The following is a 27,673-nucleotide window of genomic DNA, read 5'->3' as shown; positions in this document are numbered from 1 at the left end:
TTCTAAGCAAGCCAACTGAAACATTTTCAAGGCTTGTGATAAATAGGAATAAAAAGTAGCAGTTTACTTACCAAAAGAAAAGGAAATAAGTGAAAGCATGAAAAACAGCAAAGCCAAGAATTAAAGCAGGTTTTCAGAGGGGAAAACAATATCCACTGCTACATTCCATCCTGCTCCACGTAAGCCACTGCTGAGAAGCCATCCACTTCTGTCTGTCAGAAGCGAGGGCTTAGATTTTCCTTTTAGATGATTTTCCAGCAAGATATGCAGAAAGTGACATGGTCATTTAGAGACTCATCTGACATACAAAGGCAGCATAATAAAAGCAGACATTGTGCAAGCTGGGATTTTTCCTCCACTCAATTTTGAACAAGTTACTTCAAACTTTGAAAATATGCTACTTTATTTGAAAAAAAAAAAAAGGGGGGGGTCTGTAAATGACCATTTCATCCAATGGTTTGACCTTATCCACATGACTCCAACAGCCTTTAACAGTTCACACAGTAACCTTTACTACCTTGGATAAAAATTAACAAGACAGTGTATTTTTAAACAATTAAGCTGTCCTTTTCACACAAACTACCAATCAGAGGAGTGAATCTGGGATAAAATGGGCACAAAACAAGTTTGTTAGCTTATCACTTGCTTTTGGGCCTTCAAATTTTATTCTAATGCAGGTCTTGGAAAGACCGTCCAGAACAGGAAGTGGGGCAGTAGCTTCTCCCAAGCCTCCAGCACGAAGAACCAAAAAGCTTGTCTAATAGCTTCTCCTGGAATAGAGCCTGCCTTACATGCTAGACCAGGCAGGGTGACTGGCTCCTTCTGCAGAGAAAAATATCAAGAGTTGGCTAGAATTTTTCTATGTGTTGAACATCTTATGTCCACAAAGGGAGCAGTGCACAGAAATCTAAGATAACGGAACAAGTAGTGGTTGTCTCTAGAAGCAGTAGCAGGAAAAAAAAAAGTTACTGTTTGGCATGCTTCCTGAAACTAAAATTAAAGACAATATACTAATCTCAGGAGTGGTTTTTCCCCAAAGGATAGATTTTACTGCTGCTGACCTCCCAGGCAGTCAAGTTTATAACATGTATGCATGATGAGAAGTGCAGGGGGGAGGGGGGCGAGGAGAGAGGAAAAGAGAAGGGGGAGGAAGATACAGGAGATTCTGGGCACCAGTGTATTTCTATTTTGATCCCATAAACAGAGATCTCTGAATGACTACTACAGAGGAGCGGAGCCCCTTGATGCTGGAGAGCGGTGCCAACTGGGAGACCGGACTGGCTCCCCCACATGGGTCACCAGTGCTGCAGGCCGATGCAACGGAGACTGTGGTCTTATGGCAGACATCACCGGTTTGCCCACAGAACGTATGGTGCCTGGAACTGGTGTCGGGACCTCACTCTCCTAGGAAGTGAAGGTGGTGCCGTAAGCGCCAAAAAGGTTTGCTGCCGCCTCAAATGCCTCTGGCATGAGGGAGCTATAGCTCCTTGTGGCAGTAGGCCGCAGTGGTGCGAGCCGGACTCATCTCAAGGCAGGAGTTGACGGAATCCCCACTGAACGTGTGCCCGATGGGGGCTTGCTGGCCAACTGGTCTTTAGACCTGGTCAGAGAGCGCCCTCTGTCGGCCTTTCCTTTTGTGGGGCACTGGGGAATGGGACCAGTGCCTCACTGAGGTCTGGGACCTTTGGATGGAACCATGATGGTGCCGAGGTTATCTAGCAGAGTCCTTCCTTGGCACCAGCTTGCACGTTGATTGTGCTGGAGCACTGCGAACTGAGGATGTGGCACTCGAGGCTGGATCTGCTGCACCAGGTTCCGACTGAGGCCAAAGTGCTGCTTCCATAAGTAACACTCGGAGGTGCTTCTCCCTGTCTTTAAGGGTGCTGGGATGAAAACATCTACAGATTTTGCTATAGTTTCAAAGGTACCCCTCACCAAGACACTTCATGCACGAAGTGCGTGGGTCACTTTTTGGCATAAAACTGCCACAGTCTGAGCATTGTCTAAAGCCCAGAGACCGAGGCATACCCTGGTGTCCCCCCAAAAACATCAGGGGAACCCCCCAAAGGAAAAACTATTACACTAACTATATACACGAACGCTGCAAACACGCGCTTGCTGAGGCAAGAGAAACAGGGAGTTCCAACTAGCTGTCACAGGTGGTAAGACTGAAGGGGGGAGAGCAGGGACAAGGAGAGAGGTTGGCAGGGCCCCTATATTGGGCACCATGAAGGTGCGACTCCAGGGGGTGCCCAGGCCAAATATAGATACTGCTAGAGGAAAAATTTTCCTTCTGTCGTGCACATGGCACGCACATACCTGATTGGAACTGACATGAACAAGCACTTGAAGAATTAAAGACTAAGCTGTTTGGGGCAGGGATTGTTTTGTTCTGTGTCTGTTCAGTGCTTAGTACAAGGGGGTCCTGGTCCATGACTGGGGCTTCTAGGCACAATGGTAATATAAATTAATGTTAGATTGTATTGAAACTTGAGCATGTACAGCTCCATTTGATTCAAAGGAGTTATGGTATATCCCACTCTTAGGGTAACAGGCTGTTCTCCAGAGAATGGGGACTGCATCAACCTTCCCCATGGATGAAGATTAGATTACTAACCCATTAAATAAAAGCAGACAAAAAAAGGTACTGTCTTGGTTACTGATGAAGGCTGTTGGATAGACTCATGTTTTATCTTGAGAAAGAGCAAGGATTAAAAAGGAAAAAACTCTGAAGATTTTCAGCAAAGCTAGAGGCTAGATCCTAGAACTAGAAAAGCTGTAAGTTATCACCTTGTATTGTTCTTCAGTACGGTAATCTGGCCACTGTCGGACAGAAATAAGCAATCATTAAAAGAGGTCACTACTAAAAATTGTACACTAACTTTAGAGACAAATCTTATCAGCCTTTCAAAACTGGTTACACCACTGGCAACCACCAGCAGTCAGGAAGGCATTTATTGTTTTAATGTTAGGTAACTGAACGTGTGTCACATTAGATATTCATAATTATACAAGTCAGTCTTGACTAAGATTTTATATGATACTTAGAGAAAAAGATCATTTAACTAGATTTGGCCTTCTGGTAAAGCTTAATCTTTAGTGAAGGCTACAATTTTTATTGCACAGCCCTCTAACTTTCACAGATATTTTACTCAACTTGCTATCAAAAGATGTTGGTATCCTCACTGACAATAGTTTAGAAATATCAGTATCCTTTCTCCTTCATTCATCAACTATGGTTCCATGAGGCAGCCCAAACTGGAACTGCATCCTCCTATGTGAAGTTCATTCCATTTTTTAATTGACACGTTACCCATTTCATCCCTTATTGTCCATATCTGATGCAAGATAGTAAGTTTAGAAGTTGAAATAGCTGAGTCATGGGGAATGCCTCATCAACAGTGATAAACTGACAGACAGTTAAGGGCAGCCAAAATACCCTCTATATACACCACCTGTAGGTGTGACAGATCTTAATTAAGGCTAGTGCATGAATAGACTCAAGAATGAGCGACTCTGCCTCCTCCCCCTTTCCCTGCGCATTTGAGATGACCTCAAGCTTGAAAGTCTAGAGCAGTGGTTCTCAGCCAGGGGTATGTGCATCTCTGGAGATTACAGCAACTCTAGATATTTGCCTAGTTTTACAACAGGCTACATAAAAAGCACTAGTGAAGTCAGTACCAAACTAAAATTTCATACTCACAATGACCAGTTTATACTATACATTGAAATACAAGTACGATATTTATATTCCAATCCATTTATTTTATATGATAAACATGAGAAAGCAAGCAATTTTTCAATATTAGTGTGCTGTAACACTTGTTTACAAAATCAGATTTAAAAGTACACGAGTAGTTAAATGGAGGTGAAATTGGGGTACACAAGATAAAAATCAGACTCCTGAAACAGGTACAGTAGTCTGGAAAGGTTGAGAACCACTGGTCTAGAGTACTTAAACAAAAACGGTATTTATACAATGCCATGAAAAGCAACCCAACTCCATGATTGAGAACAGCAGTCTGGCAGACAACTGATGCAAAAAAAAAAAAAAAATGTAGCATGACTATGGAGATGGAAACGTCTGTCAAGGACAGCTTTTCAGGGTATGCCAATACACCTCCACTCTATTCAAAAAAAGGGCCATGGATTGGTTCTCCTTATGCCATTTTTCTTTTGTTTTATCCAACTCCATCCATCTACAATACAATATTAGCAAGACTGACTCAGTCATTCTTCGAACTGGTGGGTCTACCGTATCTAAGTGTGTCAGACCTGAAGCTCAGATAATTACTGTCCAACAGTGAAGTAATTGGAGATGGCTGAATCTCTGACTTGGGCCACATTATACAACTCCTTGGATTCACAAAAGCAGATTGATAGGTGTTAGTTTTAGATTCAAGACCTTCTAACTCTTGATTTGGCTTCTCTTCAAATATTTGAGGTGGCTTATTTGAATGTCTCCTCTTAATGGGGCTACATGCCTTCTCCTCCTCTTGGGCCTTCCCCATCCTATATCACAGCAACATTTCTTCCAAATAGAAATGTCCAGATGAAATTTCCTTGTGTGTCCACAGTTACACCAACCAGATGAGTGACTGGAGATTATAAGAAGTAATGCAAACTTCCACAGAGGCAGAAGTGTGCCAGCTATGAATACTACTGACTTTCCTCCCTTCACTTCCTGGGCAGTGTCCACAGTCCAACGAGTCAGGTTTACCTGACAACTCCCTATTTAAGTATCTTTAATACAACCATATGGTCCAGGGAATCAGCATTTCATGGTATGCCAATTCAAAACTAATATATTAAGTATCTTAAGCACAAACAGTACCCTAAAATAGTTTGCCACTCTAAACATATTAACTTTATTCAATCTAAGACTTCAGGTTACAGATACAGTTAAAGTTCTCACCTGCCTTTATTCTCTTTTCCTTTTATTTTGTTTTCTTGGCCTTTGCCTCCAGTAGGATCCCACTCAACATAAGCATCTTCAACTTTCAGGTTCAGATGAGACGATGTATTGTCCAAACTGAAGACAAGAGCTGGTCAAGACAAGATTTCAAAGAGTAAAAACAAATGAATTCTCCCCCTGCTGTCTATAAGAAAAAAAAATTGGAGTAGTAGACAACAATGCACTATAAAAATCAATAATTATAGTTACGGCTCCATGTTTGTCAAGGAGGTCAGATTCCGTGACCTCTGCAGCCGCCTGGTGCAGCTGGCCCGGGGGCTGCCTGAGCAGCTTCAGCAGCCCTTGGGCCCATCGCATTGGCTGCTGCTGGGACAGTCTTGGGTCTCCCCTCACCCCAATACAGCAGCAGGAGCTTTGGGGGGCAGCTCCACACAAGGGCAACGGGAACTCCCATTCCTCAGCTCCTAGGTCCATATGCTGCCTCTGCCTGCAGACACTGCCCCAGCAGCTCCCATTGACCACAGTTCCCAGGCAATGGGAGCTGCAGAACTGAGACTTGGGATGGAGTGGAGGCAACACATGGAGCGAGGGTCACTGCTTCCCAGGAGCTGGTTAGGGAGCCTGCCCCCACCCCACCCCCACAGCAATGCCCAGGCTGCCCCCCCACACCCAAGTTTTAGTCAAGGGTATATAGTAAAATTCATGGACAGGTCACAGGCCATGAATTTTTGTTTCCACCCATGACCTGTCCTTGACTTTTACTAAAAAAACCTGTGACAAAAACGTAGCCTTATAATTGGTCTGACATTTGTAACTATAAACAAGTGAAATCCAGCCAGTCCAACTCTAGTCTTGGGACCATAGCACACAGAACACCTTCAAATTGATGTCTCAGCAATTAAAATGTTAGTATTAAATCAGAGACCTTCTATACTCCAAGATTTATAATTTGAGAGATAGTGACAAAAAAAAACACAAAACTAAGCCCATCTTCCGCACTCCATATCACTGTCTTCTGCAAGCTACTTCTGTGATGAAGATTTAACTGTCATAATCTGTTGATTACAATAAAGCTGAAGCAACAGCAAATACATAGGGACAGTCGAACTGCAAAATGACCTGCAGAGATTAAAGCGGGCATTAGGATGTAAGCAACTAAAGAAGATTCAGTAGTAATTAGTGTCAAATCCTTCACCCTGGGAGAGAAAAAGACAGCACAGAGTAGAGTAGACATAGCCAACCGGAGGCATCCATCATTTTAGAGATTTGATTTTCACCTCTCCTCTGAATACTGTCCTGCTATCATCATCATCATCATCATCATCACCACCACCACCACCACGTACTATATTTAAATGCTTCTCCCTGCAGTAAATTCAAGGGGTCCACAATTCACAAGCTTGAACTAGTGCAATATGCAAACAGATTGAGATCAGAGGCCCACACTACCCAATATAGAACCAAGATAAATTATGCCAATACTTTGAATCCAATGTCTCACTGGAATTTAAGCAAGTTCCATCTTTGTTATTGCTGACTAAGCAAAATAATTGAGCCTCTTGGGAGTTATGCTTCTGAAGCTAAAGGAACAAGCCTAACAGTGATTGCCATATTAATAGGTACTACTTAATTAGAACACATTAGAGACTTCCATTTTGCATTTCAATATGCCTATTTTTAAAATCACTTTAAGAGTTGAGATTGCAGTAGAGTTCAATTGAAAGACAGTACAATACAGTTCAAATGCAGCTGTCCATCATGAAGCAGCACTTACCAGAAGCAAAATGGAATTAGCCAATTTTTCTAAATTAATTAACCCCCTGCCCTCCAGGATATCCACTGTGTTGCAGCAAATTCTTGTAAAGACTACTATTATTGTATCTGATTAAGTCCTGAAAATTGCCTCCGCTTTGTTTTAGAAGTTTCTCTTGAAGTTTATATAGTAGTAGTGAAACAGCCTTTTATATAGATTATCTAAGGTAATAGGTGAGGTCCTGCCTCTATAAGAGCACAGGCTCAAGATCCATCAGTGATCTCTGGGATTATGCTCAAATAAATGTGTTAGTCTCCAAGGTGCCACAAATACTCCTTTTCTTTTTGCAAATACAGACTAACATGGCTGCTACTCTGAAACCTCTGGGATTTGGTGTGGTGTAAAAAAAAAAGTGTTTAGGAAGCATAAGCAGATACAGCTAGGTTTTTTTTTTGAACATGGACCATATTTTAAAGGCATTTTTTTCATAGTCAAACCTCAATTTAATGCTTAAGTGTGACAGAAACAGCAAAGTGAAAGGTCAGTAAGCCAGCCAACATATCAAACTAGAATACCTATGTCATAAAAATAAAGGGAAGGGTAACCACCTTTCTGTATGCAGTGCTATAAAATCCCTCCTGGCCAGAAGGGAAACCTTTCACCTGTAAAGGGTTAAGAAGCTAAGATAACCTCACTGGCACCTGACCAAAATGACCAATGAGGAGACAAGATACTTTAAAATCGGGATGGGGAGAAACAAAGGGTTTTCTGTCTGTGTGATGCTTTTGCCGGGAACAGATCAGAAATGCAGTCTCAGAACTTCTTAGTTAGTAAGTAATCTAGCTAGAAATGCATTAGATTTCCTTTTGTTTAATGGCTGGTAAAATAAGCTGTGCTGGATTGAATGTATATTCATGTTTGTGTGTCTTTTTGTAACTTAAGGTTTTGCCTAAAGGGATTCTCTATGTTTTGAATCTGATTACCCTGCAAGGTATTTACCATCCTGATTATACAGAGGTGATTCTCTTACCTTTTCTTTAATTAAAATTCTTCTTCTAAGAACCTGATTGATTTTTCATTGTTCTTAAGATCCAAGGGTTTGGGTCTGTCTTCACCTGTATAAATTGGTGAGGATTTTTATCAAGCCTTCCCCAGGAAAGGGGGCGTAGGGCTTGGGGAGATATTTTGGGGGAACATGTCTCCAAGTGGGCTCTTTCCCTGTTCTTTGTTTAACATACTTGGTGGTGACAGCATACGGTTCAAGGACAAGGCAAAAAGTTTGTACCTTGGGGAAGTTTTTAACCTAAGCTGGTAAGAATAAGCTTGGGGGGGGTCTTTCATGCAGGTCCCCACACCTGTATCCTAGAGTTCAGAGTGGGGAAGGAGCCTTGACAACCCATCAGTTTGATCTTTTTGGTTTTCAATAAGAATTAAGTCTAATAGACTAAAAACCATCTACTAGGTCATCTTTTTTAGAATGCCACAATATAAAACTGAGCACCTTAATTACATCTATGAAGTTCTTGAAAAGCTACTTTTAAACTCTTCTTCTCTATAAAACATTGTAGGTCTAGTAATAAATGCCTTCAAGTTTCCAGAAAGAGCTAGATTTAAGTAGACTGGAGGTTGTGAGAAACCCTCGAAGACCCTCCCAAGAGGAAAAAACCCACACAAACAAAACAAAAAACCCCCACAAAAAACCTCACATGCAATCTAAAAAAAGTTAAACCTTCACTGTCAACTGTAAGTGAGAAACTGCAGTCTGGAAAACTGACAGCATAATATTGGAGTTGAAGATTTTGATTTAAAAAAATCAAAAAGGGAAAAAAGAACCCATGACTTTCCTGAAAGGACATAAGGCTCCAGAAATATTTTAAACTGACAGGGTCAGAGGCGACAGCTTAGTGAGCTAGGTCTAAGCTTAATATCCCTCATCTCTCTGGAACTAGAGTTTCAAATCCTCTCTGTTAACTTAGCCCTCTATTTTTCCAAAGCAGATAACTGAACCCACATTAGCATCCCTTCAGAACTGGAACCTTGTCTATTCTGCATTGACATTAGAGATCTGATTGCCCTTTTTCTAAGAGTGTTGGCCATGGTGGCAGCTCTGGTCCAAAAAAGCTGCTCTCACACTAATATTGCACACAGCCTTGTTTGTTGCTGTCCTACAACCCAAAAATAGTAGTGATGTTCTGAAGTTGTGTTGAGACATTCTGCTCGGACATACCAACCAACCATATCCCAATTCCATAAGCATCACTTGGTGTTCTGAAGAGCAGTAAGTTACTCTACTCTAGATCCACAAAAAGAAAGAGTACTTGTGGCACCTTAGAGACAAGTTTATTTGAGCATAAGCTTTCGTGAGCTACAGCTCACTTCATCAGATGCATTGTATGTCCCTTAAAAGGCAGAAAAAAAGAAACCTCAAATTTCAGTATTTGGTTTTTTTGATGAGATATACTATATAGAAAGTACATTTTCAATGGAGATTTATGTTTATTCACTTTTCAGAATAAAGTGTGGGGTTTTATGTTGTGTCAATGACAACCTCCCACCCCCAATTTTGCTCATTTTACAACGGTTGCATATATTTAAGTTTACAGTTGCCAGCCCTGCAGACTGAACCTGGGATTTGAAAGTCCAGCTGTGCTTACTGGGTCACAAATCAGTAGTGATATTCTGCATTTAGAATTTAGCTGTTTCCTCTGAAGTGCTAACAACTGTTGGTAATGCACAAATCACAAGAATCTGCTTACTCTTATAACAAAAGAAAAATACTATAAAGCTATTTTGCCACTGAGCCAAGCAGATACAACTGAATCCATACTGCAATCTACAGAGTTAAAAAGGTGTCACTTACAAAACAGTCACTGACCGCAACTTAATACGAGTATATACAGAATATTTTCCTTATTTGCCCATCTAAAAATTTAGAGCCTACAGATTAGTATCCAGTATTGAATGACTATGTGCAATTCTGGGATTTAAAGCACAATTACACCTGCTTTCGAGTTACCTTTCAGTGGTCATGTACTTACCCAAGACAGCTTCACTTGGTAATCCAAAAACAAACTCTTGGGAAGTGCTATAGACTATATGGGTGTTCTTTGATATTCGAGGATTTCTGCAGTTCCAGTTCACTATACAAGTTTACAAGACTGACTCCCCAGATATCTGTGCCGTCCCCTCCCACAGCAATCCTCAAATGTTAATAGGCTGTCACCTACTGTTCAAGTTATGTGAACAGGTATGTGGTGCTCAGGAGCATTCCGTCAAGCTCTGCCCTCACACCAAGCAGCTTCAGGTAATAGCAAAAATCTTTCCTCAGAAAGAGTTAAATTAATAAAAAGAAAAGGAGTACTTGTGGCACCTTAGAGACTAAACTAATTTATTAGAGCATAAGCTTTCGTGAGCTACAGCATCCGATGCATCCGATGATGAAGTGAGCTGTAGCTCACGAAAGCTTATGCTCTAATAAATTTGTTAGTCTCTAAGGTGCCACAAGTACTCCTTTTCTTTTTGCGAATACAGACCAACACGGCTGCTACTCTGAGACCAGTTAAATTAATAACTAACTGACCTGCAGTTTACAGTAGACAATCTCAGACATTGGAGCCAGGAACGGTTACACACCTACAGAGATTTTTCAACTTCTCAGAGCTAGATGTTTATGTACAGTAGAGTAATAGGCATGTTCGTAATCTTTTTCCATGTAGGCTCAAACAGATGACATTTGAATTTCATCCCACAAACCTCAGACCCAGGTTTTCATTGCCTCTTACTCTGCTGCCATTAGCCTGACTGGCTAAAGAGTACTAAATTCTCCTCAGTGTTCACAATATTGTTTTCTACACATTCATGCAAGGCTACCATGTCATTTTACCTTTAGTCTCCAAAGTCACTGGATCAGAGTATTCCCCTGCCACAGCCTTGTTGCAAGCTCTTACCCGAAAGTTCATATATTTTGAATCAAATTTCAGTCCTGAAAAAAATTTTTGAAGCACTTAAAGTTAGTCATAATTTTTGTGGTTAGTTCCTTATATTCTAGATTAAGAAAATAAGAGGAAAGTTTATTTAGTATAGAATGAAGAGGAGCTAAAAACAAGGTGACCCAGGTCTGCATAGGAAGGCCCTGTAACTGACCAGTTATCTGGAGGCTACATTCATTTACTGAGTAACATGTGTGTGCAATAAGGATGCTCCTTCAACGGGAAGTGTTTTGTATAGTAGAGCAATCTATGTTTGTAGTGTTGTTGTAGCCATGATGGTCCCAGACATGAACAGCAGCTCGGTACAAGCTCAAAAGCTTGTCTTTCACCAAGAGAAGTAGATCCAATAAGTGATATTATCTCACCCACCTTGTCTCTAATAGGATTCTGTTGTACAAAAAACCCAAAACCAAGTGTGTGTGTGTGTTCAGAGTCACCTCAAGAGCAGAAGACTTTAAGGAGGGTAAACAAGCCATCTTTACCAGATAATGTATATTCAGTGCCCTTAATATAGTCTATCAGCTCCCAGCATGTTTCATCTTTTACTCGAGGAAGCCCATCAAAATTAGTTTTCCTATATTCCAATACAAAATGATCAATTTTGTTGTCTTCTTCTGGCATTCTCCATACTATTGTTACAGCGTTGTCAGCTACCAGACACTCTACTGGGTCTATCTCTGGAGCTTTGGGGACTGCAAAACAAAAAAACAAAAAAACAAACATTAGAGTACTGATGAAAAAATGTTTGCCACCCCAGTGTTGCAGTCTGTTTCTTTGGATCTACACAAAAGAAACAAATTGCCTTTGGTTCAGTAGCACTCATTCCTTTCAAGGATTTTACTCCATTATCTACAAATTGGAACTTTATAGAGCAATAGACTGATATTCTATTTAATACTCTGCCTGTTAAGTGACTATATTAAACACAGAATTAGCATTTTGCTAACAAATATGCATTAGCTCTAGGATTAACTTCTACCATTCTTGTCTTTGTTCTTCTGATTATACAAGGAGGTCAGCCTGACCTGTACTAACAGTAACAAGCAAACAGAGCTGGCAGGGACTGTCAATTGTGGTTCCATGGTTGGAATAAAGCAAGTAGAAAGAACATTTTAAGGAAGTTAAATTCTCTTAAGGCTCTTTCAGCTAGATCTCTTTACAGAGCATTCAGAGCTAGAGCCTGGTATAGGATCATGCAGCAAGAACATGCTTCCATCACTTTAGAAAAAAGATTGGTTTATAATATTTGGATACAAGCACCATTACACAGATTTACAATACAACATTTCCAGAGAAAACAAGGTACATATAGATACTACAGTGACCTGAACACAAAAGCATTTACTAATGAGTAAATTTAAGGTATACATCTCAAGATGGTGAACTTTTATCAAAACATTTTATTCAAAACAAGTCTACTAATGATTATGGTTTATTTTCTGTAGTGTATTTTCTAGCAAAATCCAAGCAAAAGAATAAGAGCTAAAAAGCAAACTAGCTTCTCACCGCCAGGATACTGAGGAAAGTATGTTTCCAATAATCATAATTTAAGGTTTACTCAAATTACTGTGTTTTTATTGTTATCCTCCAAGTCCTCTAATCTCTCTGAAATCAGTAGACTAAGTTGACATAAGATTATCTCATTCTATCCTTCAAGTACTATATTAAAAAATTCAACTTCCTTTACTAAGCCCTACTCTAAGTTTCCGATTACCCTTGCACTAGAAACAAAACTCACTCTTTACTCCCAGTGTGATACCAGGTCATACTGCAGACCCTCAGCATCTCATGACACCAACTACTTAAGAAAAATCAGGGCACATTCTACAACTTGAACCAATTTCACTATAAGCAAAGGAGTACTGGTGGCACCTTAGAGACTAACAAATTTATTAGAGCATAAGCTTTCGTGAGCTACAGCTCACTTCATCGGATGCATTTGGTGGAAAAAACAGAGGAGAGATTTATATACACACACACAGAGAACATGAAACAATGGGTTTATCATACACACTGTAAGGAGAGTGATCACTTAAGATAAGCCATCACCAGCAGCGGGGGGGGGGGGGGGGGGGGGGGGGAGAGGAGGAAAACCTTTCATGGTGACAAGCAAGGTAGGCCATTTCCAGCAGTTAACAAAAATATCTGAGGAACAGTGGGGGGGGGGTGGGGTGGGAGGGAGAAATACCATGGGGAAATAGTTTTATTGTGTAATGACTCATCCATTCCCAGTCTCTATTCAAGCCTAAGTTAATTGTATCCAGTTTGCAAATTAATTCCAATTCAGCAGTCTCTCGTTGGAGTCTGTTTTTGAAGCTTTTTTGTTGAAGTATAGCCACTCTTAGGTCTGTGATCGAGTGACCAGAGAGATTGAAGTGTTCTCCGACTGGTTTTTGAATGTTATAATTCTTGACGTCTGATTTATGTCCATTCATTCTTTTACGTAGAGACTGTCCAGTTTGGCCAATGTACATGGCAGAGGGGCATTGCTGGCACATGATGGCATATATCACATTGGTAGATGTGCAGGTGAACGAGCCTCTGATGGTGTGGCTGATGTGATTAGGCCCTATGATGGTATCCCCTGAATAGATATGTGGACAGAGTTGGCAACGGGCTTTGTTGCAAGGATAGGTTCCTGGGTTAGGGGTTCTGTTGTGTGGTGTGTGGTTGCCGGTGAGTATTTGCTTCAGATTGGGGGGCTGTCTGTAAGCAAGGACTGGTCTGTCTCCCAAGATCTGTGAGAGTGATGGCTCGTCCTTCAGGATAGGTTGTAGATCCTTGATGATGCGTTGGAGAGGTTTTAGTTGGGGGCTGAAGGTGATGGCTAGTGGCGTGCTGTTATTTTCTTTGTTGGGCCTGTCCTGTAGTAGGTGACTTCTGGGTACTCTTCTGGCTCTGTCAATCTGTTTCTTCACTTCAGCAGGTGGGTATTGTAGTTGTAGGAATGCATGATAGAGATCTTGTAGGTGTTTGTCTCTGTCTGAGGGGTTGGAGCAAATGCGGTTATATCGTAGCGCTTGGCTGTAGACAATGGATCTAGTGGTATGATCTGGATGAAAGCTAGAGGCATGTAGGTAGGAATAGTGGTCAGTAGGTTTCCGATATAGGGTGGTGTTTATGTGACCATCGCTTAGTAGCACCGTAGTGTCCAGGAAGTGGATCTCTTGTGTGGACTGGTTCAGGCTGAGGTTGATGGTGGGATGGAAATTGTTGAAATCATGGTGGAATTCCTCAAGAGCTTCTTTTCCATGGGTCCAGATGATGAAGATGTCATCAATGTAGCGCAAGTAGAGTAGGGGCATTAGGGGACGAGAGCTGAGGAAGCGTTGTTCTACGTCAGCCATAAAAATGTTGGCATACTGTGGGGCCATGCGGGTACCCATCGCAGTGCCACTGATTTGAAGGTATACATTGTCCCCAAATGTGAAATAGTTATGGGTGAGGACAAAGTCACAAAGTTCAGCCACCAGGTTAGCCGTGACAGTATCGGGGATACTGTTCCTGACGGCTTGTAGTCCATCTTTGTGTGGAATGTTGGTGTAGAGGGCTTCTACATCCATAGTGGCTAGGATGGTGTTTTTAGGAAGATCACCAATGGACTGTAGTTTCCTCAGGAAATCGGTGGTGTCTCGAAGATAGCTGGGAGTGCTGGTAACGAAGGGCCTGAGGAGGGAGTCCACATAGCCAGACAATCCTGCTGTCAGGGTGCCAATGCCTGAGATGATGGGGCGTCCAGGATTTCCAGGTTTATGAATCTTGGGTAGCAGATAGAATACCCCAGGTCGGGGCTCCAGGGGTGTGTCTGTGCGGATTTGTTCTTGTGCTTTTTCAGGGAGTTTCTTGAGCAAATGCTGTAGTTTCTTTTGGTAACTCTCAGTGGCATCAGAGGGTAATGGCTTGTAGAAAGTGGTGTTGGAGCGCTGCCTAGTAGCCTCTTGTTCATACTCCGACCTATTCATGCTGACGACAGCACCTCCTTTGTCAGCCTTTTTGATTATGATGTCAGAGTTGTTTCTGAGGCTGTGGATGGCACTGTGTTCTGCATGGCTGAGGTTATGGGGTAAGCGATGCTGCTTTTCCACAATTTCAGCTCGTGCACGTCGGCGGAAGCAGTCTATGTAGAAATCCAGGCTGCTGTTTCGACCTTCAGGAGGAGTCCACCCAGAATCCTTCTTTTTGTAGTGTTGGCAGGAAGGTCTCTGTGGGTTAATATGTTGGTCAGAGGTGTGTTGGAAATATTCCTTGAGTCGGAGACGTCGAAAATAGGATTCTAGGTCACCACAGAACTGTATCATGTTCGTGGGGGTGGAGGGGCAAAAAGGAGAGGCCCCGAGATAGGACAGATTCTTCCGCTGGGCTAAGAGTATAGTTGGATAGATTAACAATATTGCTGGGTGGGTTACGGGAACCATTGTTGTGGCCCCTTGTGGCATGTAGTAGTTTAGATAGCTTAGTGTCCTTTTTCTTTTGTAGAGAATCAAAGTGTGTTTTGTAAATGGCTTGTCTAGTTTTTGTAAAGTCCAGCCACGAGGAAGTTTGTGTGGAAGGTTGGTTCTTTATGAGAGTATCCAGTTTTGAGAGCTCATTCTTAATCTTTCCCTGTTTGCTGTAGAGGATGTTGATCAGGTGGTTCCGCAGTTTCCTTGAGAGTGTGTGGCACAAGCTGTCAGCATACTCTGTGTGGTTTCACTATATTTCTCTTTCCCACCTATATCCCCAAATATTAACATCTGAGGCACACATCATGCGTGGAGCAGGAAAGGCATCAGAAGATGGGTGCATGACAGATAATATACTAATGGATAGCAGCTAAAGTAGGATTTAAAACCAAAAAAACCCAAAACAAAACCCAACCTTACCAGTGGTCTATTTTAATCAAAGAAAATTTCATAGATTTCTTTCTGAACATAGAACAATGCACAAAAGCAAGCAAAAAAGGTAAGTAGCCAATTACAGCTGGAGTCCATGACCAAAACCTTATTTCATCAGTAAGCTGAAATGAAGAACTTTGGGAGTTAAAGTTACATTGACAGGAAAGGAAAAGTAGTATCCATGCGTTTCTTGTTCAAGAATCTGTTTTTGCCTATAAAGGAAAGCCATTCTCTACCTAATACTCTAACAACTTCAGCAGTTTTCAAAGGGGTCCTGAAAATAGTTTCTGAAGTATGCTTGCTCACACCCCATTAGGTATTTTATTCCCAAGGCCTTTCACTTTGCAGCAAGTTATTCCTCTGACAAGTCACAAAAAAATGCATTAGTGGAGTTTCACGTTTAGGCCTCTTTCTGTGCATTCCGTTTACAAAGGAACAGATTGCCACCCCCAAACACTCAGCCCTGTAAATACTCCAAGTTCTGATTCAAACTGGTTCTTTCCATGTCATGCATCACCAATAGAAATTCTTCAGTCTAACTTAGACCCACAGTTAAATCTTGAGGATCTATGGTCTTCAAATTGGCGAAGAGTCCTGTGGCACGTCTGTAAGGTGCCACGGGACTCTTCGCTGCTTTAACAGATCCAGACTAACACAGCTACCCCTCTGACACTGGGTCTTCAGATTGTGACTTAAGTTACATCTGTAACACTGCTGCTTTCACTGGGTTTTCACAGATCTAGCCAATTGGAACTTGGTAAGCAGTTCTGTTGATGCACAGGGGTGCGGTAGAAATTTTTAGCTCACTTTTAACTATCAGCTCTGCAGAGTGAGGGTGACTACTAAGCAGTAAGAATTGTCATTCCAGCCAGCAACTACAGGGGTTATTTCTCCTCCCCATCAAAACCCAGCGAGTTATGTTATGTTTTTATGTTAAATGAAGCCATATGCATACAAATTACTTAAGGTGTATTTAATCCTCAGAGGGCACCTTGCCCAAAATGAACAGATTGCAAATTCAGGCAAGACACCACCAGCAAGTATTAAGTCTACTAATTAGGATCTGGCCTCAGATCCCAACAAATTGCGAAAGTATTTGGTCTGGCAATAGTGTGCTGAAAAAAAAGCAGTCTGAAAGCATCAACACCATGTGTGTTCACACTGGTCTGGCTGGACACACATCCTAGTCATTTGAAAGTTCAACTTCCCCGACATGTTTAATTCTACCTACTAGCCATGCTCCGCTCCACTCGTCACTGACTAGGTATTCCCCTTTAGGTTCTAGATAGAAAAATTGTAAAAGCATCTGCAGATAAGCATAAGAACTTTTAATTCTTTTTCAGCTTTTGAAGATGCTGAAGTTAGAAGTCTAATCTTAGTATCAAAAGGTATTTCAATTATATTCATGTAAATACTGCAGAGTGACAAGTGTTCAGTACCCCATTAGGTTGGTTTTGATTTCTAACAAAGTTTTCCCCATCTGAATACACAACAGTAGCACATTTACCAAGTAAGGTGGTGCCATTTTCTGTCACTTTTTAGAGATGACCACTTGGTTATTTAATCAGTATGCCTGTCTCCAGTTCAGTGTGCGCATTCCATATATCCCAAATGAAGGTCAGTCAGAGAGACCACCACTGACAAGAGAAGAGACTATTTATTGGGGAATTTATTGAAGCTCTTCATCAGTGAGGCAAACACCATTCTTTTGGCAGATGTAGTACAGCTTAAATTGCAGCATGCTTAAAAATAGTGATGCACACTTCAGCAGAAGAGTGCAATTATAATTCAATGATCCCAGCAGGTAGGTCATGGTCATGAAGTGCATGAAACGTGGGAGTGACTGAAATTTTAGTTAACTTTTTATTTGCATTGAAGATCAGCAGACATCTCTCAGAAATCTCTGAAAAGCTTAGTTTTGCTTTTACTAAATAGTTTCTCTTTATGCAAATGGACCCTAGTCAGAGCACAAGGGGAAAAAAAAAGGATATTCCACTTGAAGTTACAAAACAAAGAAGGTTTGTGAGTGCAGAAAACACTCACTCCAGCTCACTTCTTATAGCATGAAATGAAGGTAGCATCAAGCCAGAGTGTTGCACATCTATAACTTGCCAAGAGGAGATATGGTTCCCTCCACTTTGTTTATTAGCCTTCCCAGCAGAAGCAGAAAGTCTTCAGTCTATGTACATATCCCATGCAGCCAGCCTCCCAAGCATGCCATTTTGAAGAGTTACTGAACATTTTTAAATATCACAACGTAAGTGTAAATGCTTTTCACTTCTCACAAGGGTTATCTGAATAGAACACAGGACAAGTTGTAGTCATAAGACTTGATGTTCCAGCAGGACATGTAGTTTACAAAATGTTTGGGAATTTCTGTCTAAGTTGTATAGAGATTGAGAACAAAGATTTATGAAAGTGGTAAGATAAGTCTTAGAATCACAAAAACAATTCTAATTGGTTTAAAGAGAAATACAAATTTGGAGAGAAGATTATAGAAGTCAGCCAACAACAGGTTAAGAGTTTGAGAGAAATACTAAGACATCTATCATTCAGAGGCCATGCCAGCAATTTTTGAAGCACTTACTTCTATCCATTATTTTTGGCATCTTATACTTCAGATAGAAAGATGAGATTTCACGTGTTTACTTTTAGAAGTTTTAGGATACTCCAATACCACTTTGATGAGCGTTATCTACGCATTTATATACCACCACCTCAAACTGTCTGAATCACCCAGTTTAAGTTTTGCCTGCAAGAAACTGTGCTGCTATAAGTAGTGACAGAGCTCTGTACCAAATAGTTACAAGCTATTTAAGTTGTCCACCAGGGAGGGAAGAAAAAAAAATCCAGTGATTCCTTACAGTTGATCTTTCCACATTTAAAGGCCAAGTGCCAGATTATCTTGTATGAACAAGAATGTAGCTAACCAAAATTACGTTGAAACTGGCTCCATAACAAGGGTTAAACTGGAAAAAACTTCCCTTACGGAATGCAATTTGTTTTTGGCTTTAGTACCTACAAACGTTTTCACTAACAGCACTGGTCACTCAAGTCGTTCACGTCTCCCCCCACATAACAGGTACAGTATACAAGCAGCATTTCAAACTTCCTCCCTTATCTAGAAAGGGTAAGAATAACTGAGTTACCATTTTCATCCGGAGGCTAAGGACTGAATGGTAATTTCAGCACAGCTCATCGTGAGTTGCCAATTAAGCACCATGATAGTGATTTGAGACAAACACTAAGCACAGGACCAAGATTACCTCCACATCGTACAGCGAAAGGGACCATGACTGCCAGCAGGTGGCTTAATAGTTCTGTAAACAGTGTCGAGGTGGTTAATTCCCACACCAAAGGCTTCCTTAAGTTGGAGCTCAGGCTGTAAATATCAGCCATTTAAAGTTTAGTGGACTGTTACCTTTGAGAAATATCTAATCCAGGAAATTCAAAGATCAGATCATCTTTTTAAAAGGAAGTACAAAAAGGAAGTCAGAGGAACTTTAACACTTGTCTCTACACTTATATCCCTGGCATTTTGTGAACTGAATGCGAAGTAGTAACATGTCAAACAAGACTCAGCTTGTGAGTATGTTAAACACTTGATACCTTGCCAGTGCAGGAAGGATCTTGGGCAATTACCTATGATGGCAAAGTACAGGTCTGGGAGCAAAGAACAAGTTCCATTCCCCCCCTTTGTTGACTGGCCCTTATACTGTATGAAGGTCTATACATGTTACCACCTTTATGAAGTGGATGATATAGATCTGATATTTGCCAAGATATACAAAGTAAATATTGAAGAAACTGCTTAAGACTGCTGAAAGAATCCACATATTAAAATGTGTTAAACAAACTATTGTTTATCCCAGATATCTTTAGTATAAAAATTCAATTCACTACAGATTTAAATTTTACCTGGCAAAAACTTTAAAGCCTGGAGCATCTGCCTTTCCTGAGAGAAGTCCACCATCAAATGAGTCATGTTATCACTGACCTTTGGTTTCAAAGATATGCGGAATGCTGAAGCCATTGTGACTCTACAGAAAAGAAAGGCTGATTAGGAAAACGTGGTTTGTATTTTGGAAATTCTATACTCAGGAAGTTAACTTTTGAGGTGTGTCAAAACCATGTGATTATAATTCACTTCAGAAGTTGTTACAGGTTTGAGTGCACTGTTCTTCCCTTATATTTGAAAAAAAAAAATCAACTCCCACATTTTAAAATGGTGTTAACCAGTTTTCTGAAGTTTAAGTTACAAGAAGTAGCAGTCGTGTTAGTCTGTATTCGCAAAAAGAAAAAGGAGTACTTGTGGGACCTTAGAGACTAAAATTTGAGCATAAGCTTTCGTGAGCTACAGCTCACTTCATCAGATGCATCCAATGAAGTGAGCTGTAGCTCACGAAAGCTTACGCTCAAATAAATTTGTTAGTCTCTAAGGTGCCACAAGTACTCCTTTTCTTGTTACAAGTGTTTCACTGCTCAAAAGATCTGGTGTTAGTTGCAAGTGCCTCTGTCTCACTTGATCTGTGACATCAGTCTCCATGCAAGAATCTAGAAGTGACAAAAAAAAGACTTCAGGCCTGATTCTCCCATGCTTTGTACCTGGGGTATTCATTTAAACCTGTACACACTGTAACGCTAGCCATTGAAAGTGAAAAATTCTGATCTGGTAGCATTTTACAGCCACTTAGCACAAGCCTAGAATCATAGGATTGAAAGGGACCTCAAGAAGTTATCTTGTCTGGTCTCCTGAACTCATAGCAAGACTAAGTATTATCTAAACCATCCCTGACAGATGTTGGAGATTCAGAGCAGGTTAGATAAACAATAGAGATTCCACATCCTCCCTAGGCAATTTATTCCAGTGCTTAACTTTCTGTCAGGATAGTTTTTCCTGTAATGTCCAACCTAAACTGCCCTTGATGCAATTTAAGCTCATTAACCTGAGGATAGGACAAGAAGCAAAGAACAATTTTTTCCCCTCCTCCTTGTAATAGCCTTTTATGTACTTGAAAAACTTATGTCCCCTCTCAGTCTTCTCTTCTCCAGACTAAACAAGCCGAGTTTTTTTCCCCCCCAATCTTCCTTCATAGGTCATTTTCCAGACCTTTACATCGTTTTTGTTGCTCTTCTCTGGACTGTCTCCAATTTGTCCGCACCTTTCTTGAAATGCAACGCCCAGAACTGGCCAATACTCCTGTTGAGGCCTAATCAGCATAGAGTAGAGGGGAAGAATTACTTCTCATGTCTTGCTTAAAATGCTCCTGTTAATACATCCCAGAATGATGTTTGCCAGTTTTTGCAACAACGTTACACTGTTGACTCCTTTAGCCTGTGGTCCATTATGGCTCCCAGATCCCTTTCTGCAGTACTCCTTCCTAGGCAGTCATTTCCCATTTTGTATTGTGCAACTGACTGTTCCTTTCTACTCTGAGTACTTTGCATTTGTCCTTATTGCATTTCATTCTATTTACTTCAGACCACTTCTCCAATTTGTCCAGATCATTTTGAATTTTAATCTTTATCCTCCAAAGCACTTGCAACCCCTCCCAACTTGGTACCATCAACAAACTTTATAAGTATACTCTCTATGCTATTATCTACATCACTGAAGATATTGAACAGAACTGGACCAGAGCTGATTCCTGTGGGACCACACTTGCATGCCCTTTCAGCTTGACTGTGAACCACTTATAACTACCCTCTGGGAATGGTTTTCCAACCAGTTATGCACCCACCTTATAGTAGCTCCATCTAAGCTGTATTTCCCTAGTTTATGAAAAGGTCTATCACTTCCCCACCCATCCACAAAGCTTGTTACCCTGTCAATGAAAGTCATTAGGTTGGTTTGACACGATTTGTTCTTGACAAATCCATACTGACCTATTTATCACATTATCTTCTAGGTGTCTGCAAAGTGATTATTTGCTCCATTATCTTTCTGGGTACAGAAGTTAAGATGGACTGCAATTCCCTGGGTTGTCTTTATTTCCTTTTTATAGATGAGCACTATTTGCCCCTTTTCCAGTCCTCTGGAATCTCATTTTCCATGACTTTTTGAAGATAATCACTGATGGCTCATATCTCCTCAGTCAGCTCCTTGAGTATTCTGGGATGCATTTCATCAGGCCCGGGTGACTTGAAGCAGGACCAAATGAAAGACACAAGGCATTGAAGAATTAAGGCCTTAATCTGATTCTAAAGTATCAACTTATGTATCCATAATTAGAAATGGATTAGCTACCAACACTGTAGAACACAAATTTGTTCCTCAATTACAGAAGACCATTAAAAGATTTCACTGTAAAGCACCTTCAGTCTTCCATTGAAGAAAATTCCAGTTGTCTCTTTAAAATGCAGATTCCCATTTTGAAAGTACTAGACATGACTTGGAAACAAAGTCCGTTTTCTGCTGAATCAAATAGCATGCTTTATTAGCACCACCCTACTCATCTTATTTAGGGGACGAGGAGAGGTTAGTTGTTAGTTTGACTGTATATAAATTATATAACCAGTATCATGGTAAAGACTGGAGCATAAAATAGTTAACAGCTTTCATGTTCACTCTCAGATCTGACTTAGATTCATAGATACTAAGGTCAGAAGGGACCATTCTGATCTAGTCTGACCTCCTGCACAGCGCAGGCCACAGAATCTCACCCACCCACTCCTATGAAAAACCTCACCCATGTCTGAGCTATTGAAGTCCTCAAATCGTGGTTTAAAGATTTCAAGGAGCAGAGAAGCCTCCCTCAAGTGACCCGTGCCCCATGCTACAGAGGAAGGCGAAAAACCTCCAGGGCCTCTCCAATCTGCCCTGGAGGAAAATTCCTTCCCGACCCCAAATAGGGCGATCAGCTAAACCCTGAGCATATGGGCAAGATTCACCAGCCACATACTACAGAAAATTCTTTTGCTCCAGAAACAGCAGAGACTGAGCATGGGTATGATAACATCCCCAATCTATGCAAGTGGGAGGCAGCAGGAAAAGGAGAGCAAGGCCTGGTCTACATTACGAGTGTGTCTGATTTAGCAGCGTTACATCGAATTAACCCTGCATCCGTCCACACAAATAAACCCTTTTTTTTTTGGACATAAAGGGCTCTTAAAACCAATTTCTGTACTCCTCCCCAACGAGAGGATCAGGGCTGAAATCGACATCACCGTTTCAAATTAAGGCAAGTGTGGACACAATTTGAAGGTATTGGCCTCCAAGAGCTATCCCACAGTGCACCATTGTGACCACTCTGGACAGCGCTCTGAACTCAGATACACTGGCCAGGTGTACAGGAAAAGCCCTGGGAATGTCTGAATCTCATTTCCTGTTTGGCCAGGCGAGCTCATCAGCACAGGTGATCATGCAGTCCCAGAATCGAAAAAGAGCTCCAGCATGGACCGAACGGGAGATACTGGATCTGATCGCTGTATGGGGAGAGGAATCCATGCTATCAGAATTATGTTCCAAAAGACAAAATGCCAAAACATTTCAAAAAAAAATCTCCAAGGCCATGAGGGACAGAGGCTACAGCAGGGATGCAACACAGTGCCACGTGAAACTTAAGGAGCTCAGAAAAGCATACCAGAAAACCAAAGAATCAAACTGATGCTCTGGAACAGAGCCCCAGACATGCCACTTCTACGCTGAGCTGCATGCAATTCTAGGGGGAGGGGCCACCACCACTACCCCATCCCTGTCCGTGGACTCTGATGATGGGGTACTCTCCACCATGGCTGAGGATTTTCTGGATGGGGAACATGAGGAGGAAGAGGAGCTTGAGGACAGCACAGAGCACACCGTTCTCCCCAACAGCCAGGGGTCTGTCTTTCTATCACCCCGACTGATATACCCTCCCAACCCAACCAAGCTGGAGAAGGAACCTCTGGTGAGTGTACCTTTTAAATACACTACCCGTTATAAAAGCAAGCATTTAATGATTAATTAGCCCTGAGGACTTCGAATGCATTTGTGGCCAGTACAGCTACTGGAAAAGTCTGTTAACATGTCTGGGGATGGAGCAGAAATCCTCCAGGGACATCTCCATGAAGCTCGCCTTTGCAAAAGATTTCTGGGGAGGGCAGCCTTTTTACCATGGCAGGACAGCAGCACATAGTCTGGAATCATTGCATAACAAAGCCTGGCAGCATATTGTCCTGGTGTTTGCTGGCATTAAAGCAACATCCATTCTTGATCTCTGTATTATCCTCAGGAGAGTGATATTCACGGTAAGCTGGTTGAAATAGAGGAATTTAATTAAGGGGACATTCAGAGGTGGCCGTTCCTACTGGGCCATTTGCCTGTGCCTGAAAAGAAATCCTCCCTGCAGTTAGCCATACGGTTGAGGGTGGCGCAGCACTGGTGCTGAGCTGTTTGCATTTGGCTACTAGGGATTTCCCCGATACCAGCCATGCGGTGCGGGGAGGGGGTAAAGCGATCATCCCCAGGGAATTGGATTGTGGGGGGCGGGGTTAAGTTTGGTTTCTGCTGCTGCATGTTAACAGGAAAAGTGCAGCACTAAACGGCCAACTCAACATGCTTTGCTTGGTATGAGAGAGGAGGGCGCTGCTGTTATGAAGTAAAAAGAAAAGGAGTACTTGTGGCACCTTAGAGACTAAAATTTATTTGAGCATAAGCTTTCGTGAGCTACAGCTCACTTCATCGGATGCATTTGGTGGAATGCATCCGATGAAGTGAGCTGTAGCTCACGAAAGCTTATGCTCAAATAAATTTTAGTCTCTAAGGTGCCACAAGTACTCCTTTTCTTTTTGCGAATACAGACTAACACGGCTGCTACTCTGAAAGCTGTTATGAAGGTTGAAGAAGCCGAAAGATTATGGCTTACCAGGGCCGCCTGCAAGCTGAATTCTGTTGCCCGGCACTGCGTGTGTGAACTCTAGCACAAAAGCCGCAGGTACTCAATATAAGATGCAAAATGCGACCTTATACCAAAAATCACATGTGCTATGTAACGTGAATAGTGTTGTTCACCGAGAAAGAGCATAGTCATTGTTCTGTAAAATGTACCTTTAAAATACTTCACTCTTTTTTTTCCTCCAGCAGCTGCAAATGTTTCAAGCCTCCCTCCTCCATCCCAAAGGCTCTTTCAGATAGGGCAGCGAAAAAAAAAGCATGCGCAATGAAATGTTCTTTGAGCTCATGCAGTTGTCCGGCACTGATGGAGCTCAGTAGAATGTGTGGAGGGACACAATAGCAGAGTACAGGAAAGCAGCCAATGAACATGAGGAGAGATGGTGGCAGGAAGATCAGAGGCATGAGGCAACGCTGGGGCTTCTGTGGGATCAAACGCGGGGGAGGCTCCAGACATCCAACCACTCCACCCCAGTGGACAGCCCAAGCAACAGAAGGCTATCATTCAAGAAGTTTTAAAGTGGCCTTTTCCTTCCCTCCTAACACACCCCACCCAGGCTTTTTTTTTTTTTTAAAAAAACGATAGTGACTATTTCCTTTGCAAGCAAGCTGTGATTGAAAGGGGGAGTTGCAGGGAATTTAGAGGCAACCAAGGGGGCAGGTTTTCATCAAGGAGAAATAAAACAAGTCACACAGTACCTTGGCCAGTCATGAAACTGGTTTTCAAAGCTTCTCTGATGCGCAGCGCTTCTGGCTGTGCTCTTCTAACCGCCCTGGTGTCTGGCTGCATGTATTCAGCGGCCAGAAGATTTGCATCAACCTGCCACCCCGCCATAAACGTCTCCCCCTTACTTTCACAGAAACTGTGGAGCACACAGCAAGCAGCAACAACGGGAATATTGGTTTCACTGAGTTTTGAGCGAGTCAGTCAACTGCGCCAGTGACCCTTTAAACATCCAAATGCACTCTACCACCATTCTGCACTTGCTCAGCCTATAGTTCAACAGCTTCTTACTATGGTTCAGGGTGCCTGTGGACAGCTTCATGAGCCAGGGCATTAAGGGGTAGGCTGGGTCTCTAAGGATAACTATAGGCACTTCAACATCCCTGTCAAGGTTCCTTCCCCACTCTGAACTCTAGGGTATAGATGTGGGGACCTGCATGAAAACCCCCTAAGCTTAGTTTTACCAGCTTAGGTTAAAACTTCCCCAAGGTACAAACTATTTTACCTTTTGCCCTTGGACTTCATTGCTGCCACCAAACGTTTAATAAATATATAAACGGGAAAAGAGCCCGCTTGGAAACATCTTTCCCCCCCAAAATCCTCCCCAAACCCTACACCCCCTTTCCTGGGGAAGGCTTGATAAAAATCCTCACCAATTTGCGTAGGTTAACACAGACCCAAACTCTTAGATCTTAAGAGCAATGAAAAAGCAATTAGGTTCTTAAAAGAATTTTAAAGAAAAGGTAAAAGAATCACCTCTGTAAAATCAGGATGGTAAATACCTTACAGGGTTAATCAGATTCAAAACAGAATCCCTCGAGGCAAAACCTTAAGTTACAGAAAGACAAAAACAGGAATATACATTCCATTCAGCACAACTTATTTTCTCAGCCATTTAAACAAAATAGAATCTAATGCATATCTAGCTAGATTACTTACTAAGTTCTAAGACTCCATTCCTTTTCTGTTCCCAGCAAAATCACAGACAGAGAACCTTTGTTTTCTCCCTCCCTCCAGCTTTGAAAGTATCTGGTCTCCTCATTGGTCATTTTGGTCAGGTGCCAGCAAGGTTATCCTAGCTTCTTAACTCTTTACAGGTGAAAGGGTTTTTTCTCTGGCCAGGAGGGATTTTAAAGGTGTTTACCCTTCCCTTTATATTTAAGACAATCCCCAACAGTTATTTTCTGGTTTGGGAAGTAAATCCCTTCCTGCAGCTGTGTGAACAGACCAGAGAGTTCCTGAAGACGCCAGTGTCATGAACCTTTACCGGCCATCCCACATCGATGTTGGTGAAACATCCCTTGTGATCCACCAGTGCTTGCAGCACCACTGAAAAGTACCCCTTGCGGTTTATGTACTGGCTGCCCTGGTGGTCCGGTCCCAAGATAGGGATATGTGTTCCATCTATAGCCTGAGTTAGGGAATCCCATTGCAGCAAAGCCATCCACTATGACCTGCACCTTTCCCAGAGTCACTGCCTTTGATAGCAGCAGCTCAATGATTGCGTTGACTACTTGCATCACAGCAACCCCCACAGTAGATTTGCCCACTCCAAATTGATTACCGACTGACCGGTAGCTGTCTGGCGTTGCAAGCTTTCACAGGGCTATTGCCACTCGCTTGTGAACTGTGAGGGCTGCTCTCATCTTGGTATTCTTGTGCTTCAGGGCAGGGGAAAGCAACTCACAAAGTTCCATAAAAGTGCCCATACGCATGCGAAAGTTTTGGAGCCACTGGGCATCGTCCCAAACCTGCAATTCTATGCAGTCCCACCACTCTGTGCTTGTTTCCCGGGCTCAAAATCGGCTTTCCACTGCATGAGCATGCCCCAGTAACAACATGATCTCCAAATTGCTGGGGACCGAAGTTTTAGAGAATTCTGTGTTCATGTCCTCATCACCGTGCTGCCATCGCTTCCTCACCTGGTTTCTCAGGTGCTGGTTCTGCATAAACTGCATGATAATGCGCGAGGTTTACAATGGTCATAACTGCTGCGGTGAGCTGAATGGGTTCCATGCTTGCTGTGCTATGGCGTCTGCTCGGGCAATCCAGGGAAAAGGGTGAAAAATGATTGTCTGCCATTGCTTTGATGGAGGGAGGGGAGACTGACAACATGGCTTACAGGGTTGACTTACAGAGAATTAAAATCAACAAAGGCTTTGCATCAAGGTGAAACAGACTGGATAGAACTCAAAATCCTGGGTTTAGCAGGCTGTTGATTTCACATAGGAAGGAGAAAATGAATACAAAACAAATCTGGTCTATTTCTTGTTTTGATCCACTTCATCTATCTTTATACATCTTGCTGGCAGCAGATGGTGCAGTACGATTGCTGGTCATCGTCGTCTCCTGGCTGCTCATTAGAAGACGGTGCAGTAGGACTGCCAGCAGGACTGAATCCCCATGAGACAAAACTTAAAAGGGAAATGACCTGGCTGAGTCACTCCCATGTTTGCCCAGGCACCCCGACCATCCTCACTGAGGTCAGCTAAAAGAGCACCCTGGAGTATGTTGACTATGGCTACCAGTCATATTGCACTGTCTGCTGC

At 42.1% G+C, this 27,673-nt stretch overlaps 1 protein-coding gene across 3 annotated transcripts in view; it reads right to left on the bottom strand.

The window, feature by feature from the left end:
* FSD1L (fibronectin type III and SPRY domain containing 1 like) overlaps nucleotides 1-27,673 on the bottom strand; it is a 61,297-nt gene that overhangs the window by 10,417 nt on the left and 23,207 nt on the right. For 2 of the 3 annotated variants that reach the window (XM_038402107.2, XM_043515345.1), the window contains 5 exons: nucleotides 19,450-19,571; nucleotides 11,140-11,349; nucleotides 10,552-10,650; nucleotides 4,916-5,045; nucleotides 2,791-2,823 (listed from right to left, as the gene is read on the bottom strand). In XM_038402107.2, coding sequence (XP_038258035.1) covers nucleotides 2,791-2,823; nucleotides 4,916-5,045; nucleotides 10,552-10,650; nucleotides 11,140-11,349; nucleotides 19,450-19,571 — 594 coding nt within the window. The remainder of the gene's footprint in view (nucleotides 1-2,790; nucleotides 2,824-4,915; nucleotides 5,046-10,551; nucleotides 10,651-11,139; nucleotides 11,350-19,449; nucleotides 19,572-27,673) is intronic. The other variant, XM_038402108.2, reaches the window with a different exon arrangement.

The sequence above is a fragment of the Dermochelys coriacea genome, chromosome 5, assembly GCF_009764565.3.
Source record: "Dermochelys coriacea isolate rDerCor1 chromosome 5, rDerCor1.pri.v4, whole genome shotgun sequence".
Classification (NCBI taxonomy): Eukaryota; Metazoa; Chordata; order Testudines; family Dermochelyidae; genus Dermochelys; species Dermochelys coriacea.
The sequence above is the reverse complement of the archived record's forward strand: the minus strand, read 5'-3'. Positions and strand labels throughout refer to the sequence as shown.